The sequence below is a fragment of the Elephantulus edwardii genome, unplaced genomic scaffold (genome assembly GCF_000299155.1).
Source record: "Elephantulus edwardii isolate Elephantulus edwardi_28Jun2011 unplaced genomic scaffold, EleEdw1.0 scaffold00161, whole genome shotgun sequence".
Classification (NCBI taxonomy): domain Eukaryota; kingdom Metazoa; phylum Chordata; class Mammalia; order Macroscelidea; family Macroscelididae; genus Elephantulus; species Elephantulus edwardii.
The window spans coordinates 3131957-3148575 of record NW_006399911.1 but is presented as its reverse complement, the minus strand read 5'-3'; the positions used below and the strand labels follow the sequence as shown (position 1 = coordinate 3148575).

At 44.9% G+C, this 16619-nt stretch overlaps 1 protein-coding gene across 1 annotated transcript in view; it reads right to left on the bottom strand.

Annotated features, from left to right (window-relative positions):
* Positions 1–8690: 8690 nt before the first annotated feature.
* Positions 8691–16619, bottom strand: part of UROC1 (urocanate hydratase 1) — a 51947-nt gene continuing 44018 nt past the window's right edge. The window contains exons 18-20 of the mRNA XM_006895163.1: positions 13183–13264; positions 10015–10114; positions 8691–8831 (exon numbers count right to left, since the gene is read on the bottom strand). Coding sequence (XP_006895225.1) covers positions 8691–8831; positions 10015–10114; positions 13183–13264 — 323 coding nt within the window. The remainder of the gene's footprint in view (positions 8832–10014; positions 10115–13182; positions 13265–16619) is intronic.

Below are 16619 nucleotides of genomic sequence, written 5' to 3'. Positions count from 1 at the left end.
GGAAGCACCGCGGAAGGGCGGCAGTTGTGTCCATTGAGGGCACTGGCACACCAGCTTTTCTCATTTTATCTAGTGATCAAAGCAAGCTGCAAGACCAGGTCAGAGCCACCTCTCAGGAGAGGTGTTGGGACAAACTGGAAGGCTTCTTCAATGCACCATGGCTTCTCTGTGCTGCTTTGGTTTCCTCATCTGTGGGGCAAAGAGGATTAAGGAAGAAGTAAGAGCAGATCCAGCCATGGAAGAAGACTACCTGGCCCTCACTCACCCATAGAACAGAAACCATTTCCTGGAAGCCCAGCCTCAGGCAAGCTCACTCTGAGATTTATGATAATAAAATACATGAAGCAAGGCCAGTATATAATTTTGTGTAAGCCCAAATGAAACAAGATTCTGTGCTACCCACAAAATACATCTCTTAGCCAAAACCAGTGATCAAGCAGCTTCACCAATCATGACTTGTCCTCATGCACGTCACCTTCTCTTATAAACAAGATGTGTGGAGATGTGAATCACCCCTGCTTTCGCTGACTTCCTCTCATCACCCAATCTCAGCTCCAGACCGATTGCAGGTTTTTCTAATGCCCTTATTATTATAATAAGATGCACAAAATTCTCCTCTGCCATGAGTAACAGGATTACATGTGCCAATTCATCAGATGCACTTGAATATTTATTACTATTATTCAGTGGTGTCTCCCGCAGCAGCACGGACTCAATATTCTAAAATATTTCCCCCCAAATGCTAAGGACTAAAAAGTATTGCTGGTTCATCTTCAGTAACCCAGAGTCTACATTCTCAAGCAGTTACTATATATAGAAAGTGTTTGGGATGAGACAGGAGAAGAGAGGAGTAGGATACTCTCTTGTGGTTGGTAAAATGTTCTGCACTGGAAAGAAACCCACCTACTCGCATTAGCACCCTTTGCTGGATGGCATCAGTGGGGATTGCTAACAGCTTTTAGAACTTCCAAGTTCTGGGAGGAGACAGATGCAGAATGGACAAGGTGGAAACTTCTTTTTCTCAGACAAGGCTGTTGTAGTTGTTGTGCACTGTATGTAGAGTTGGAACTGACCCACAGCTGACCCTCTGGCAGGTTTTTAGAAGCAGTTGATCACCTGGGAGGAGTTTGCTTATCCTTCTCCCGCATTTGGTGGACTTGAACCACGTACCATTGGTATTGCAACACAGCTTCTTGCCAGATAATGATTAGCTTTTTAAAAAATTATTTTTTGAGTGAAGTTTATAAAGCAAATTGGCTTTCCATTCAACCATTGATACACGTTTTGTTTTGTAAGATTAATTACAATTCCCACAACATAGTAGAACTCTTCCAACTTCCTCTCTGTAATTCTCATTTCTATTAATCCTTCTGTCCTACCCTTCTTGTTTTCTAGGCTTTATCCTGAGCAAATGTAACCCTTTTGATCTTAATATGGTTGGTTATTCTAAAGAATAAATGACTTCCTGGTCTTAACTGTTCACCTCAGAGGATGCCTCCTTCCTTCTTTCTTCTCTTCTCTTCTCTCCTCTCACCTTCCTTCCTTTCCCCTCCCCTCCCCTCCTTCCTTCCTTCCTTCCCTCCCTTCCTCCCTCTCGTTCTCTCTCTCTTTCTTTCTTTCTCTCTTTCCTTTACTCTCTTTCTTGAAATTGAGGGGAGCAGTGAATTTTGTTCCAAATTTGAAAGTTTGAAGGGTTCCAGATTCAAAAGACAACAATCTTCACAATTCCACCAGTCAGTCTATCAGACCATTTAGCCTGTTCTGATCTTTATTATTATTATTATTGTTGTTGTTGTTGTTTTACACATTTCCCCTTCCCCTCACTCTATCCAAGATCCACTACTGTGATCCTTTTTAGAGGGGTCAGCATTGATAGCCAGGTACCATCTGAGTTCTTCTGGTCTCAGATTCCTGAAGTTAAGGTTCACATGGTCCACTAATCTTTTAGATTAGTTGTTTCTATACATCTTTGCAGGGAGCTCTGGTGGCTTAGTGATAAGCAGCTGTGCTGCAATCCTAAAGGCATGCTGTTTGAATCCACCAGCTGCTTTGTAGGAGAAAGATGGACAGTCTCCTTTCCTGTGATTTACTATCTCTGAAAACCCACTGGAGGGTCAGCTATGGGTCAGTTCCTCCTTGACAGCAAACAACAATGTACGTTTTTGCTTTTCTTCTCTCTTCTTTGCCCCAGACAGTGAGAGAGACTTCAGTTGCACTAAAGGAAACTTTGTTATCAAGGTCACAGACTCAGCTCAAAATAGAGACCACACAAGTACTACAAAGTGTTACCCAGTGGGGTAAAACAGGTGGGTGTGAGAAATGGAAGCTTCTGCTCAAGAATAAACAACAAGCATACACCTTTGCTATTAGGAGCTGGAAAGACTTTAAGAAGGAGCCCAGGTGACACAAAGGTTAATTACTGGGATCACAACAAGTTGCAGCTAACATGGAGAAGAATGGGAATCCCATAACATCTGATTGTGCTCATGGGAAACCAGGAAGCAGTTATCAGATCAGAGGAAGGAAACATTGCATGGTTCAAAATTGGGAAAAAGAATGTGTCAGGGATGTTTTCTGCCTCCATATCTTTTCAATCTATATAGAGAACAGATGACTCAGGAGGCTGGACTTTATGAGAAGGAATGTGGCATTAGGCTTGGAGGAAGACTAATAAACAACCTACATTATGCAGATGACACAACCTTGCTTGCTGAAACTGAGGAGGACCTGAAGCGCTTGCTGCAGAAAGTCAAGATTTGCAGTTTTCAATAGGAATTGAAGCTCAACATCAAGAAAACAAAGATTCTCACCACTGGGCCAATTGCCAGCATCATAATGGATGGAGAAGAGATTGAGATTGTCAACAACTTCAGCTTGCTGGGTCCAACAGTCTTGATAGCAGCAGACAGGAAATCAACAGACAAATTATACTGGAAAAATCTGGTGTCAGGGACCTTTCCAGAGTGCTGAAGAGCAACAGTGTCAGTCCAGAGACTAAGGTGCTCCTGATCCAGGTCATGGTCTTTGTAACTACTTGCTATGCATTAGAGAACTGGTCAATGACCTCAGATGACAGAAGAATCGATGTCTTTGAGCTGTGGTGTTGGAGAAGATTATTTAACATATCATGGACTGCCAAAACAACAAACAGAATTGTTCTGGAGGTGGTAAAATCAAGTTTCTCCTTGGAGGTAAGGATTTTTTTTTCCATTGGGGGAGGTAAGGATTTTAAAGCTCTGGTTGATAAACTTTGAGCGTGATTCCTTCCAGGAGGGACCAGTCCCTGGAGAAAGACATACGCTTGGAAGGGTGGAGGGACAGCACAAGAAAAAATGGCCCTTGATGTGATGTACTGACATAATAACTGGGGTAATGGGGGTAGATGTGGCGAAGACATCGAGACTGGCTCAGGATAGCACAGGGTTCAGAGGTATTGTGCATAGGGTCACTATGAGTCACAGTCGACTTGAGGCACATAATAACCACCAAACAGTTGGTGGTTTGAAGTCACCAGTTGGCTCCTAAGGAGAAAGACCTAGCTATCTTCCCTCATAATGATTACAACTTAGAAAACCCTACGAAGCAGTTTTACATTATCACATGGGTTACCATGAGTTGAAAGTCACTCAACAGCATCTAACAGTAGTAACAGGAACTGGTGGAAACTGGCAACCTGGTAAACACTCATTCTCCTTCAGATTCTCTCTCCCTCTCCTTCTCTTTCCTATCAAGTCAAAACTGACTCATAGCTGCCCCTCCACTGGATTTCCAAGGCTGTAAGTTGAATGAGAAAAGACTGTTCATCTTTTCTCCCTCAGAGCTACTGGGAGATTCCAACCGCCCGAGAGTCCTGACCTTTACATTAGCAGTGTAACTTTGGATAAAAGACACCAGAAATCCCTTGGAAAGAACAAGCTCTGCCTAAAAGATGCTCCAGCAGGTTGCTGCCACAAAAGCAGTAAGGGCAAATAGTGTCTGATATTTTTATTTCTCTAGTAAGTTCAAAATCTCAAGTTTTAGGTAAAATCTCCAATTTGTAAACATCAGTGAGTTGAACTCTTATACACTGTTGGTGGGATTATAAAATTGTACAACCACTCTAGAAGGCAGTTTGGTGCTTCCTCAAAAAATCTGAACATAGAAATTCCACATGACCCAGCTAGTCTACTGTTTAGAATATATCCCATGAAAATGAGAACACAAACAGAAAATGAGACACAAACAGAGACTTATATATCAATGTTCATAGCAGTGTTATTCCCCATCGCAAGAACAAAGAAACAAACCAACCACAATTGAATAGATTGAGAAATTATGGCACATTCACAGAATGGAATACTACACAGGAGCAGTGATTTTGTAAATCACTACCTAACTTGGGACAGACTGGGGAGAATTATGCTAAGTGAACTAACTCAGTCCCATAAGATAAACACTGTATAAGACCATTATTGCAGAAATAAAAAGATAACTAGTAAAACATGTATGTGGATCCAAGGGAGGGGAGCAGAGGGGTGAGGATGAATGGGGGGAGAATCATAGGATCACACAATTTGATGGGTGGATGGAGGGGGTGTAAAGGAAATGGGAAAGATCTGGTGTGAAAACCAATGTATACAAACTTTATATGTAAACCAGTATAAAATAAATTTTTTTAAAAATATCAGTAAGTATATATACTTACACACACACACACACACACACACACACACACACACACACACACATATTCTCCCTGCACTCAAACAAGGCAGGTTAGACAAAATATGGCAATTCCAGCCTACTGGCTCCAAGTTGGAAACCTACTCTGGAAAAATGAAGGGTGAGAGAGCTCATTGCTCCAATGAAGCCCTCTGGAATAGGCTGCGGGTTGCCAACCCAGTAAGGAATGGGGTCCTGGGTTAATGCCAGGCTCAGAGAGTGCAGAGATGGCCCTCTCCACAAATTCCAAGATCAGAGTGCCCAGGTCTTTGCCATTTCACAACCTTGAATCTTCATGGTAACAAAGCCCATGTGTCCTTTATGGCTAAATGACTTCTATTTTAATTGTTTTGGTGAATACATATCTAAGTGGGCTATACTTTCCAGCCTTCTTAAACGTTAGGATGAAGTGAATGTATCATAAGGGATGCTGCTGCCGAGGCTGTGCCACTGCCCAAGTCCACACTGACTCCTTTAGGGCCTCCTTGATGAATAGGGAGCCCTGGTGACATAGTCAGTAGAGAACTGCACTGCCAACCCAAAGAAAAGGGATTCTAATCCACGTTTGCCCTTTGGGGAAAAGGACCAATATCTTCAGATGTTATTCCTAGCATCTGAAACCCTGTTGGAGGGTCAACTATGAGTCCACCTTGATGGGAATGACGTTGCGTTCCTCCTGCTGACAGCAGTCACCGCTCCCTGACAGTGCCAGACTGGCAGTGGGCTGATGGGACTGTGGCCCAGGAAAATCCCTGCCAACATTCTTGGTTTGGAGCCAAGAAGAGTCTGAAAATCTTGCAGTGGCTCGAAGGCACTTAGAAGATGATGGGACAAGGTTCTCCAGCTGATGGCCGAAGGTGAGCGTCTGTGTGATTCTCTGGGTGCCCAGCATCTAGAATAGAAACTGGCATGAAGTAGACTGTCAGAGGCCAGCAGCAGGAGTGTGCGCACAAGAGTGTGGGGTGGGAAGGCTGGACACAAAAGAGGGCCAGGTGCTTTCCTTTCCATCCAGCCCTTACAACTTGAATCAGAATAAAGGAATCTATTTCTCCCTCTAACAGACTTGAGAGTGGTGGAATGATCCGAAAAACTCAAGATTGGGCAGAGTTCAGATCTGTTGTTCATAGGATTGCTATGAATTGTAGTCAGCTGGGTGGCATCAACCAACAAAGGACAGAAAACATGATACACAAATGTCAAAAATCATTTTTGTTTCATAAGTTACTGATAGCCAAATAGGACTGTTTTCCTGTCCTCTGAAATCAGATTCTTAAGGACTTTAATGTTTTCTAAAAAAGACAGTTGTTACAGTGTGGTTAAGTAATATATAATAGAAAGATAAGAATTATATTAACATTATTCCCTAAAAACGCATGGGGTTTGGTTTTACTGTTTAGAATTGTACAAAGGTCTCATGTATACAGATTGCTGTAGGTTCTGTGGCAAAACAGGTAGAATCTGTTCCTGAATTTGCCACTGTGTGATTCTAGGCTTGTTAGTTAGAATTAGGTTTGCCTTTCTTTATAGGAAAGCACCACAATACTAGTCATTAAATAAGGCTGTTTTATCTGTCCTCACACTAGGATTGCTAGGGTGCCTGTGCACTGCAGAGTCTAGGACTGGCTCTCTTTCTGTCATGGCCCAGGCTTCTCTAAGGCCTGGTCTTTGCTCCTAGATTCCATGATGGCTACTAGAGTCCCAGTCACCACATCTGTGCTCCATGAAGCACCCATGAAACAGAATGGAGGGCAGGGAGACAGAAGGCACACTCCCTCCCTTAAAACATCCTTTCAGGAAGCGGTGTGGGTTTTCATGAATCTGTAATGGTTATAACTTGATCACATGGTTGCATGTAACTGCCATAGAGGCTAGAAATGGAGCCCTTGCTGAGTACAGTTTCTGACTTCAACTGATGTTCCATTCCAATGACTACATTGTAATTTCATTGAGACCTAAGTTATATACTTAATTTTCTGTTAGTTTTAATTGTCATCTCATCTATTATCAGTGTCTTTATAATTATGATCTTTATTTGTCTTTGGGAGTTGAAAACATTGCATATCAACTTAACAGATATATTTTAACATTGTATGTAGTACATACGACTAATGCTAAAATATACCAAAAGCAAAGCAGAAAAACTCCCCAAACAATAGTCAGTAGTCTTTTTATTTTTTTTAAATTGTAACCCTAATAAGTAAGTTGGGAACAACCTGAACACTACTGATTTGCATAAATTTAGGGTCTAGTTTATAAGAGCGTTCTGGTGGCTTAGTGGCAAGAAGCTGTCCTGCAATCCTGAAGGCACAACTTTCTAATCTACCAGACGTTCCACTGAGTAGGATGGGCAATCCGTTTCATCCCATGTGATCAACTGCCTCTGAAAACCCACTGGAGGGTCAGCTATGGGTCAGTTCTGACTCTATAGTATACAACAACATTTCTCCCTCTGGACTTCATTGATCCTCAGAGAGGCCAAAGTTCCCAAGGTCCTACCTAGCAGGCAGAGTTGGAGAAAGTGGGGGACTGTGCCTCAAATCTAATCCTAATTTGGGAGAAATACTAGTTAGATAAGAAAAATTCACTCTGACACACTGAAATTCCAGAAAGCAGGCCTGGTCTTTCTACCCATCCATTGGTAGGGAGTTACCAAGGAAAAGGGCCTATCTCATTGGTTCTTAGGAAGACAGGGCAGGGATACCATCAGCCCATCTCCATCTCCCAGGCCTGTTCTCAGCAGGACGTTGGCACGGTCATCTGGAGCTTGTCTTGACTCCCCAAAGGGTTCTGCTCCAATTAAGGCAAAGGATTTAGCCTGGCTTGCCCTGTGTTAGGTAACCAGAAATTCATCCTCACCTAGCCCATTTCTGGCTCACATGGATGTGGAGCTCTGGCGGCCTGGTGTTAAGGAGCTCCGCTGCCATCCACAGGCACGCTGTTCACATCCAGGAGAAGAAGGGCAATCTCCTCCCTTGTGATTTACTGCCTCTGAAAACCTGCTGGAGGGGCAGCTATGAGTTGGTTCCAACTCGATGGTACACAACATAACAAGCCCTTCTCCAGAGCGAGATACTGCTCTGGTCTTCGGGAGATCCCTCTCTCCACCTTCTTTCATTACCGTTCTGCTTTCCTTCTACTTTTCCCTTATCCCTAGGGGATGATCTGTCATGTCTAAGCCTGCAGCTCCCTGTCCCTGGGGGTGCAAGGATAGGGATGTGGGGGTTGGTGATGATCTTTCTACAGGGCAGCCTGGCTCTCAACAGGGCTTTGGAATTAACTTCTAAATGCTTTTGTAAGAACTCACGCTGCATTGCCTCATTTCCATATTATACTGGCCCCCCTGGAGTGCCCACCACTCTCCTTTCCCACCCAATTATCACTGACCTTTAGGGCAGAACTCAGATTGCACCTGTTTGCCTCATCCCACACCCTCTACCTCACCACCTTTAATGCCGACTCTACTAGAGTATGTGTCATATTTCATTTTATTATTTCCAACACATTTTATTCTCTAGATTTGCCTCAGGGCAAAAGCATGCTGTCATGAATTTGTGTCCGCCAAACCTGAAGTACTGAGGTAGGGGAGCACTTGGATGAACAAATACACGGGCACAAAATTAGACAGATGGACGCAGAAGGCACTGTGAGGCCCCACAGTGTGGGAAGAAAATCAGAAGAGGCCTATGCATGCAGGCTCAGCAAGATGGGCATGTCCAACAGCACTTCTTGGTGGGGGCCATGTGATCATGGCAAATGACTTCACCCGGTGATTCCTTAGCTGGCATTCCAAGGTGGCTGTGAGACCCTGTGGCAAAGTGCAACCGTGGGCTGCGAGTGCATGCTTTACAGCATGCCTCCTGCAGCTTCCTGGGTGCCTGAGAAGCAGGGAGAAGTAGGTGGTAGAAAAAGGAAGGGCGGTGTGGCTGTGTGGTAAAGCCTGGGACCAAGGGTGTGGCGACAGAAGGGGTCTGAGCCAGCTTGCAGGCTGCTCAGGGCTGCAGCGCCTTCTGGAGCAGGCCATCATCCACCACCTTGTGTGGGAGTGTCACCACCAGGCCTTTGTTCTCCTGCATCGTCTGGCAGATGATCTCATAAGCCTTCTGGTTTCCAGACCAGCAGCGCCGGGCCACCTGACAGCAGGCCATGGTGGGGGAGAGAGAGAGAACAATATAGCTGTTGGTGTCAGCAGCACTTCCCAGCAAGACACCCTGGATGGCTGGACTCTAAGCTCTCTGCCCTCCTCCACTTCCAGGACCCTCCAACACTCAGCTCAGATGGCTTCTTGTCGGTTTTTAACTTCATTTCAGATCACTCAGCCCAAATTCCCCCACTATCCCTTCCTGCAAGACTGACATTAGGTCACCAGGCCCAACCAGTGAGTCATCATCCACACTCTTCCTCATCCCCACAGAATGCACTTCACATATTGGTTCTGCCTTCAAAATCTGCCTCCAGTCACCTTCTGTCACCCTCAACAGGGTCCAGCCATCACCATCTCTCCCCTGGAAGATGGCCACAGCCTATCTCATCCCCAGACCTCTCTGCTCTGATTCTTGTCCAGCCTGCATAGCTCCTCCCTCACCCATTCGGCCTCCATACACTCTGGAGATATTGGTAGGGCTAGCAATCTTTTTCACCTGCCCCAACTCCCAGCTCAGAGATCCCACAGCCAGGGACATCCTAGAGGAAAAACTCAGCTGAGGCCTCCTCCACTCTCACACATGTGAAGTCCTGAGCTACCTGGTTGGGCAGTTACTTAAACACTTCTCACAGTTCTGCTCACCCACTAGGTCCTACCCTGGCTGGCCCTTCAGTCCTCAGACAGCAAGCTCATCTCAAGCCCACAAACCCGCACTTATTTGGATCTCTGAGCCCCCTCATCCCTATTTTGTTGGCATCTACCACCTGCCTCCTATTTGTGGCATGGTGCATCATGTGGTCACAGTGAGGCATGAATCCTTCTTATGCCCAAAGAGAGGATTCTGCATTATGGCAAAGATGAACTACAGCACATCCAAGTACAACAAGACCTTCAGAGAGGGTGGGAAGCAAACTTTTTGCCATGGAGCTCTCCATACAGTGGTGGGTGGGAGGGGCAGGACGGCCAGGGGCCAGGCTGTGTGGATGATGGACGGCCTGGAGGGTCAGGCCAGAAGCTGGGAGATGAAAAGGGAGTGATTTGAAGAGGAGGATGGCCCTGGCAGTGAGGAACTGGAGGGAAGAGACTTGGGTAAGTGGGAAGGGGCAGAGCTTTGTGTTGGATTTGCAGTCTGAGGCAGAGAGATGCAGCGAGATGCAGTGGAGGTAACTCACCCCATTGGAGACATCCCAGCTGAGCATCGCCTTGGCTCGCTGCTCAGCCTCCTCAGTTCCATCTAGCACGAGGCCAAAACCCCCGTTGATCACCTCACCCCTGCAAGAGGAGCAGAAGACACACAGCTGAGGAGTCGGCCCGGGTTGGGGTAAAGAGTGTCCGTCTCGTCAGCAGCCTGGCACTCTCTCCACACACTGTTTCTGATGGGAGATGGGTGATTCCTGGCAAGCTGGGGACCCACAGGGGCTGCCATATCTTCCGTTCTTTGCCTGTTTGTGCCTCGGGCTTTACATTATGCCCCCTTCACCATATATGTGAAGCCTGTCTTAACCTTCTGAGCGTGACATCTCCTCTTCTGAGTTCACCAACTGCTTAGCTAGAAATATCCTTCCTCTTGAAAGTGTACTTTTCTGGGGAATATCTTGGACTAATGAATACCACTATCATTATTTCTACTTTTATTTTTATCTTCCTCTGTCCTTTTTCACTTTTCCTAGGCTCATTTTGTAGTTTTGCTAGTGGTTTGGAGGGTAAATTACTTTACTTTCCTATTTTCTAATTAGTGAATTTCTCTGAATATGGTTGGTTTGTTTTTTTAACACTGAATTGATTTGCTCACTCAGATCTTAACAGATGTACTTTGCGTCTTATTTAAATATGACAATCTGGAGGAAATTATGCAATAATGTTTTTTTTTTTAATTTTTAAAGTTAACTGGGGGTGGGGTAGGAAGGGAAATGTACAACTAATCCAACTTTTCTGTAAACTTTAGTTAAAATCACAATGTTTAAAAGGGATTGTTTTTTTAACTTTAATTTAATTTATGATTTTATTAATTTTTGTGTGTGTACCGTCAAACTGGATCTGACTGGTACAGGAGGACATTGCCCTTCTTCTTCAGTAGAGCATCTGGTGGATTCGAATCGTCTATCTCTGGGATTGCAGTGCAGCTTCTTGCCACTAGGCCACCAGAGCTCCCTAAAAGTGATTGTATTAAGAAAAAATAATAGGACACTCTCTTCCTGAGTGATTTACAGCCTGAGAAACCCAGTGGAGTGTGAGCTATGAATTGGTTCCAGCTTGATGGCAGTGAGAGTGGTTGATATTTTACTATGTGGGTGTGTTTGCCCTGCGGTACTCATCCATCAGGGCCTGTGGCACCCTCTCCTTCCTGAAGCCTCCAGGTCTCTAACCTCTTCCTTGGAAGTCACTAAGTTGAATGGAGGCCTAGGACCTAAGATAAACCCCTATTAGTATCCTGTTCCCCCAGGCCCTGGAATACCTCAGCACCTGGTGGCACAAATACCTCTGGAAGTGAGAGAGAGTGTGAGCTAGATGCTGGGTAAGTGTAACACACAGTGAGCCCCAGGTGCCCTGGCTCGTGTCAAGGTGCCAGGAGACTGCCTCTGCCAAGCCCACAGGACACCGGAAGCTGAGCCCTACTATGCTGACTCGGGGCCTTTGGATCTCAGTGCAAAGACCCCTTCTCTGCAGCCAGCCAGCCCCTAATCCACAGGTTCCACTGAGTACACAGAGCCCCAGCCAGCTGAGTGGTACCCCTGAACCCCTCTAAATAAGACAGCAGGGGCTGGTGGACAGACAGCCAAAGACAAAGACAGAGAGCAAAACAAGACATCAGAAAGAGAGGCTCTGAGGAGACCAAGGCAGCAGAAAACAATTAAACAGCTACAATTGCTGGTCTTGAAAAAATAAGAATACCAACACAAGCAGTTAGTAAATTGATTAATGGAACAGGAGAAGAAAACCCCCAATAAATGTAATTTAGAGACATGGATTTAAGTATTACAAAGGAAAAAAGCAGTTAAAGTATTGAAAGGGGTTTGATTAAGAGTTGTTGTGTTCCGTAGAAAATCACATGGGAGATTGCTCATCCTTCTCCCACACAGCAGCTGATGGGTTTGAACCTAGTGCCTTTGGGATGGCAGCACAGCTTCTTACCACTAGGCCACCAGAACTTCCTAAGCAACCACAACCTACGACTGTTGGATTGATTCCAACCAGGGTAACTCTTCATCAGGTTTCTGAGGCTGTAAATCTTAACAGACGTAGCAGCCATATTATCTTTCTCCCTTGGAAAAGCTGGTGGGTTCAAAGTCATAAGCTTCTGGTTGGCTGCCCAATGCTTAACTTACTGTGGGAATGGTTGGGGATAGATGTAATTTTTCTCCCTTGCTGTTTTTTAAAATCAGCCTATTAGAAGTGTGTATCTGATGCATTATATACACAGGAGTTTAACGAAAGGCAGAGTGAATTTGAAGCATTGCCCAAGGGCTCGCAAGAAAGTCTGAGTAAGGATGCTGGTTCTGAGACCTCTCCAGCCTGTGTCCCTCTCCACAAAGCCAGAGAGAAGGAGGCAGCTCTGGGAGTGGCCACAGCTTGGGAATTTTCAGTGTGCAGTCCTGGAGAGACGGTGGGAGCTCTCTTAGGGATCCCTTGACTGAATAGCACTGTTTTGCTGCCCCAGGTCCTAAGGTCCTCTCCAGCTGGCTCTCTTCTGCTCCTTCTTGCCCTCTGTGACCCTAAGCACTGGGGTGGTACCGCCTCAGAGAGGACCTGGTGGCAGGCTGAGGCTCCACCATGTGGTCAGCCTCATGGCTGCAGAGCCAGTTACTTTAATAGCCTTAGAATCCCACTCTCTTATCTTTTAATCAAGGTCAGGGGTACCAGATACCCAGTAACAGCTGTCCTAGCTCTGCTCTGGCTTTCTCCATCCTGCTCATAGGAAGGAACACATGTGTGTGTCATATTTTCTGCCAATCTAAGCCCCCTTACAGGGCTGTAGCCCTGAATTCTGAGCCAGCTCATGTGGATGCCCTGGGAAGCTTGGCTGCTAAGAGACTTATTACCTTTGAGGCCAAGGGACTGCATGATCTAGCCAAAACATGATCAGAGGTCACTTGAGAGACAGTCACAGGCCTAAGCGTGGGAACATCCTCTATCAGAAGGCTGCAGTGCCCCAGCTGCATCAAGCAGCCAGAAAGCAGCTCATGAAGAACAAATGTACAGCAAAGCCATCCACAGAGTGGTAAAGGCTGGGTAGTGGGGCTAGTAGGTCCAGGACTGGAGCTGCCCGATCCCAGCCCTCCTCTGCCCAGCTGGATTTATACACACTTGTTCACACACACTCGTTCCCTAGACTGCCTTACCAGCCCACGCCCCCTCCGTTGTGAAGTGCCACCCAGGTGGCTCCTCGGAAGGCATCTCCCACGAAGTTCTGTACAGCCATGTCTGTGGAAACAGAACCCACCCCATTATCCTCTGAACACAAGGGCAGATTAGCTAATAAACAAGGCGAGTGAGCAATTTACTTCATCTACCTACTTCTGTAGGGAACAATTTCACATTTTCTAACATCTCAGATTCTACTTCTAGGTATAGGAGGCATCTGTTTCCCTTCAAAGCCCACAACTCCTTCCTACAGAATCACGCCTCTTCAAATTCACAGTCCCTGACAGGTACAGAGGACCAGATAGGCAAGGTAAACAAGAGGCTCACCCTCTATTGGATAGTGCTTACTGACTAAGGTACAGCAAAGAGCTTACATGTGTTTTTCACCAGATCTTGCAACTGTTCACTATAAATTAGTAAATAAGCAAAAAGTGAGCTTATTGGATAATCTGCCCTTGAATGAATGGGGGTGGGCCTGAGAACTAGCCAGACTTAGCCCTGGGACAAAGTGGGGATCCATAGGTCTCATGGGCTGAGCCATTCCTGCTCAGGCCCAGAGGGGAAAAGAGCAACTACGCAAGTAGGTGACTATTGTTGTGTGCTGCGGGCATGATCCCAAACCATAGTGATCCTATACCAGAGGGTCCCCTAAGCTGTAACTTTTGGGTCAGTGAATGAGAGGAAGACCCTCAACCAGGTGGACTGACACGGTGACTGCTGCAATGGGCGCTTGAATGTCAGGAAGTGTGAGGATGGCGCAGGACAGACCAGGGTTCAGAGCTTTTGTTCATAGGCTCACTATGAGTCGTGCTTGACTTGACAGCACCTAACAACCACCACCACCACCACCTTTATGGAAGCAGATTGCTCTTCTCTTCAAGAACCACTCATGGCTTTTATCTTTTGGTTAATAACCAAATGTTTAACCATCGTGCTAGATACCCAGTAACAGCTGTCCTAGCTCTGCTCTGGCTTTCTCCATCCTGCTCTTTACAGCTGAAGAGACCAAGTTGAGGTCTTAATTCAAGGACTGGCCTGTCCTGATGACATGCCCAAAGTCTGTGAGATGAAGTTGTACTATCCTTGCCTGTAAGGACTAGTGTACACTGGGGTGTCACTGTTTACCCTGCTTTTGCTTATTCTCAGAGACTCTGTGAACTGATCTGAACCTTGCCTTCTCCTGCATTCTCACCATCTCCGTCAGGCTCAACTGTTACCAAACAGGCCCACTGTTACCAAAACACAACCTTGAATCGATCTAAACCTGAATTTAAAAATCATTTCCAGAAGAGGTTTGAGGCACGGAACACTAATAATTGAAGACATTGAAGATATACATCCATGAGGAGAGCAAAAGTGGCACTAAAAAGAAGAGGAGAAAGTGAAAACCAATACAGATGTCAGAAGAGACCCTGAAAATTTCACCAGAGTGTTGAGAAGCCAAAGCAAAAGGATGAAATGCTGAAGTAAAAGACATAAACAGAAGACTTCAAAGGGGAGAAGGGGAAGGAACGAAAATGCACAACCATGAATGCATGAAAATCCAACTTTTCTGTAAACTTCCCTTAAAATCACAATTTTAAAAAGTGGGGGAGGGGGAATAAAATGTCAAAGGACATCTGAAGAAGACAGAGTAGACTATTTTAGTGGAATATGTAAAGAGCTGAGAATAGAAAGGCAAGAAATCCCTGGCATTTCTAAAGTTAAAAGAACTGAAAAACCAACGTTGTAATACTGAGAAACAATTGGCAACAGCATGCCTGCCTAAGGCAAAGCCTTAATTAGACCATCAATCCAGCTCAATGCCTGCTGAGAAATGGTATTTCCACCCCAGGTATATGAGTCAACTCCACAGCTTAACAAGCTTCCCAGGTGAATTTTATTCTGATGTGACCATCGTCCATCCCTGATAATTTGAATTTCCATTCCAGATAGGAAACTCTGATGGCCTAGTGGGAAGGAGCTGTGCTACCAAGCCAAAGGCACAGTTGAAACCCACCCTGCTCCATACGAGAAGGAGACACACACACACACACACACACACACACATACACATATTAGGGTCAGCTATGGGTTGGTTCTGACTCAGTTGTGCACAACAACAAACAAGAAGCATACAGGGGAACCGGTTAAAAAAATATGGAGTAAGAAGCACCTCAAGATCATATTACAATATAGATTCTAATTCCATATATCTAAAGAAGAAATGCAAATTATCAGCAGGGGGTTGAACTGGAATTCACCTACTCATTCATCGAATCATGGGAACCAACTCATAGCTGACCCTCCTCCAGCAAATTTCCAGAGGCTATAAATGAAATTATACGGGAAGAGATTGTCCATCATTCTCCCGTAAAACAGCTGCTGGATTCAAACTGCTTGCCTTTGGCCTGGCTGTACAACTCTTTACCTGCTAAACTACCAGAACTCCCATGAATTGGAATGAACCAGTTCCAAGTCTTGGTAAAAGGTATTTTTCAAAAGCCTCAAACTCACTGCCATCAGGCACCCGAGGCTGTGCATCTTCATGGGAGGAAACTGCCCAGCTTCTCCCAGGGAGCAGCTGGTGGATTCTAATCATTAGAAATGTAAGACCTTTGAGTTAGCAATGCAACTCGCTATGGACTGTTATTAAAGCTCCTCTAACTATATAAAAATGTTTTCTCTTTGGCAGAGCACAAAAGGATACTGAGGCAGAAACAGACATTGAGAAAACAGTTTCTGGAAAACCAGACAATACCCTAAATACAATGTATCATTAGAGAGTCTGAAGCCAGGCACACACTAAGGGTGAACTACTTGATTGAAACCTTCTAAGACATAAATATCTATGTATAAAAAATACTTCTTCAAAAGAGTATATATTTGTATTCGAATCTTGTAAATGAACTAGTAGAAAATGAAAAAAAAATAGAACTGGCTTTATCTTTCTAATTAAAAAAAAACACACCTCAAATATGCCATGGAGTTGTACAATTTGATAGGTGTGTGTGTGGGGGTGGTGGTGATGGAAATGTCAAGAATCTATTCTTGAAAACGTTGTATTCAAATTTTGTAAATAAACTAGTATAATTAAAAAAACCAAAACAACAACAAAAAAAGAGTATAAATATATGGTCATACAATGGAATACTATGCAGCACGCAGGAACAATCATTCTGTAAATTACTATCTAACTTGGGAGGGACTGGAGAGCATTACACTGAGTGAACTAACTCGGTCCCACAAGGACAAATACTGTATAAAACCATTAGAGTAGAATGAGTATGAGGATCCAAAATGGGGGGAGAGTGGAAATAGAGGGGTGAGAATGGGGGGGTAAGATATTAATCGTAGGGTTGCACAATTTGAGGGGAAGGTGGGATGAAGGAAATGGGAAGGATATTTTGTGGACAACAATGTATTCAAACTTTGT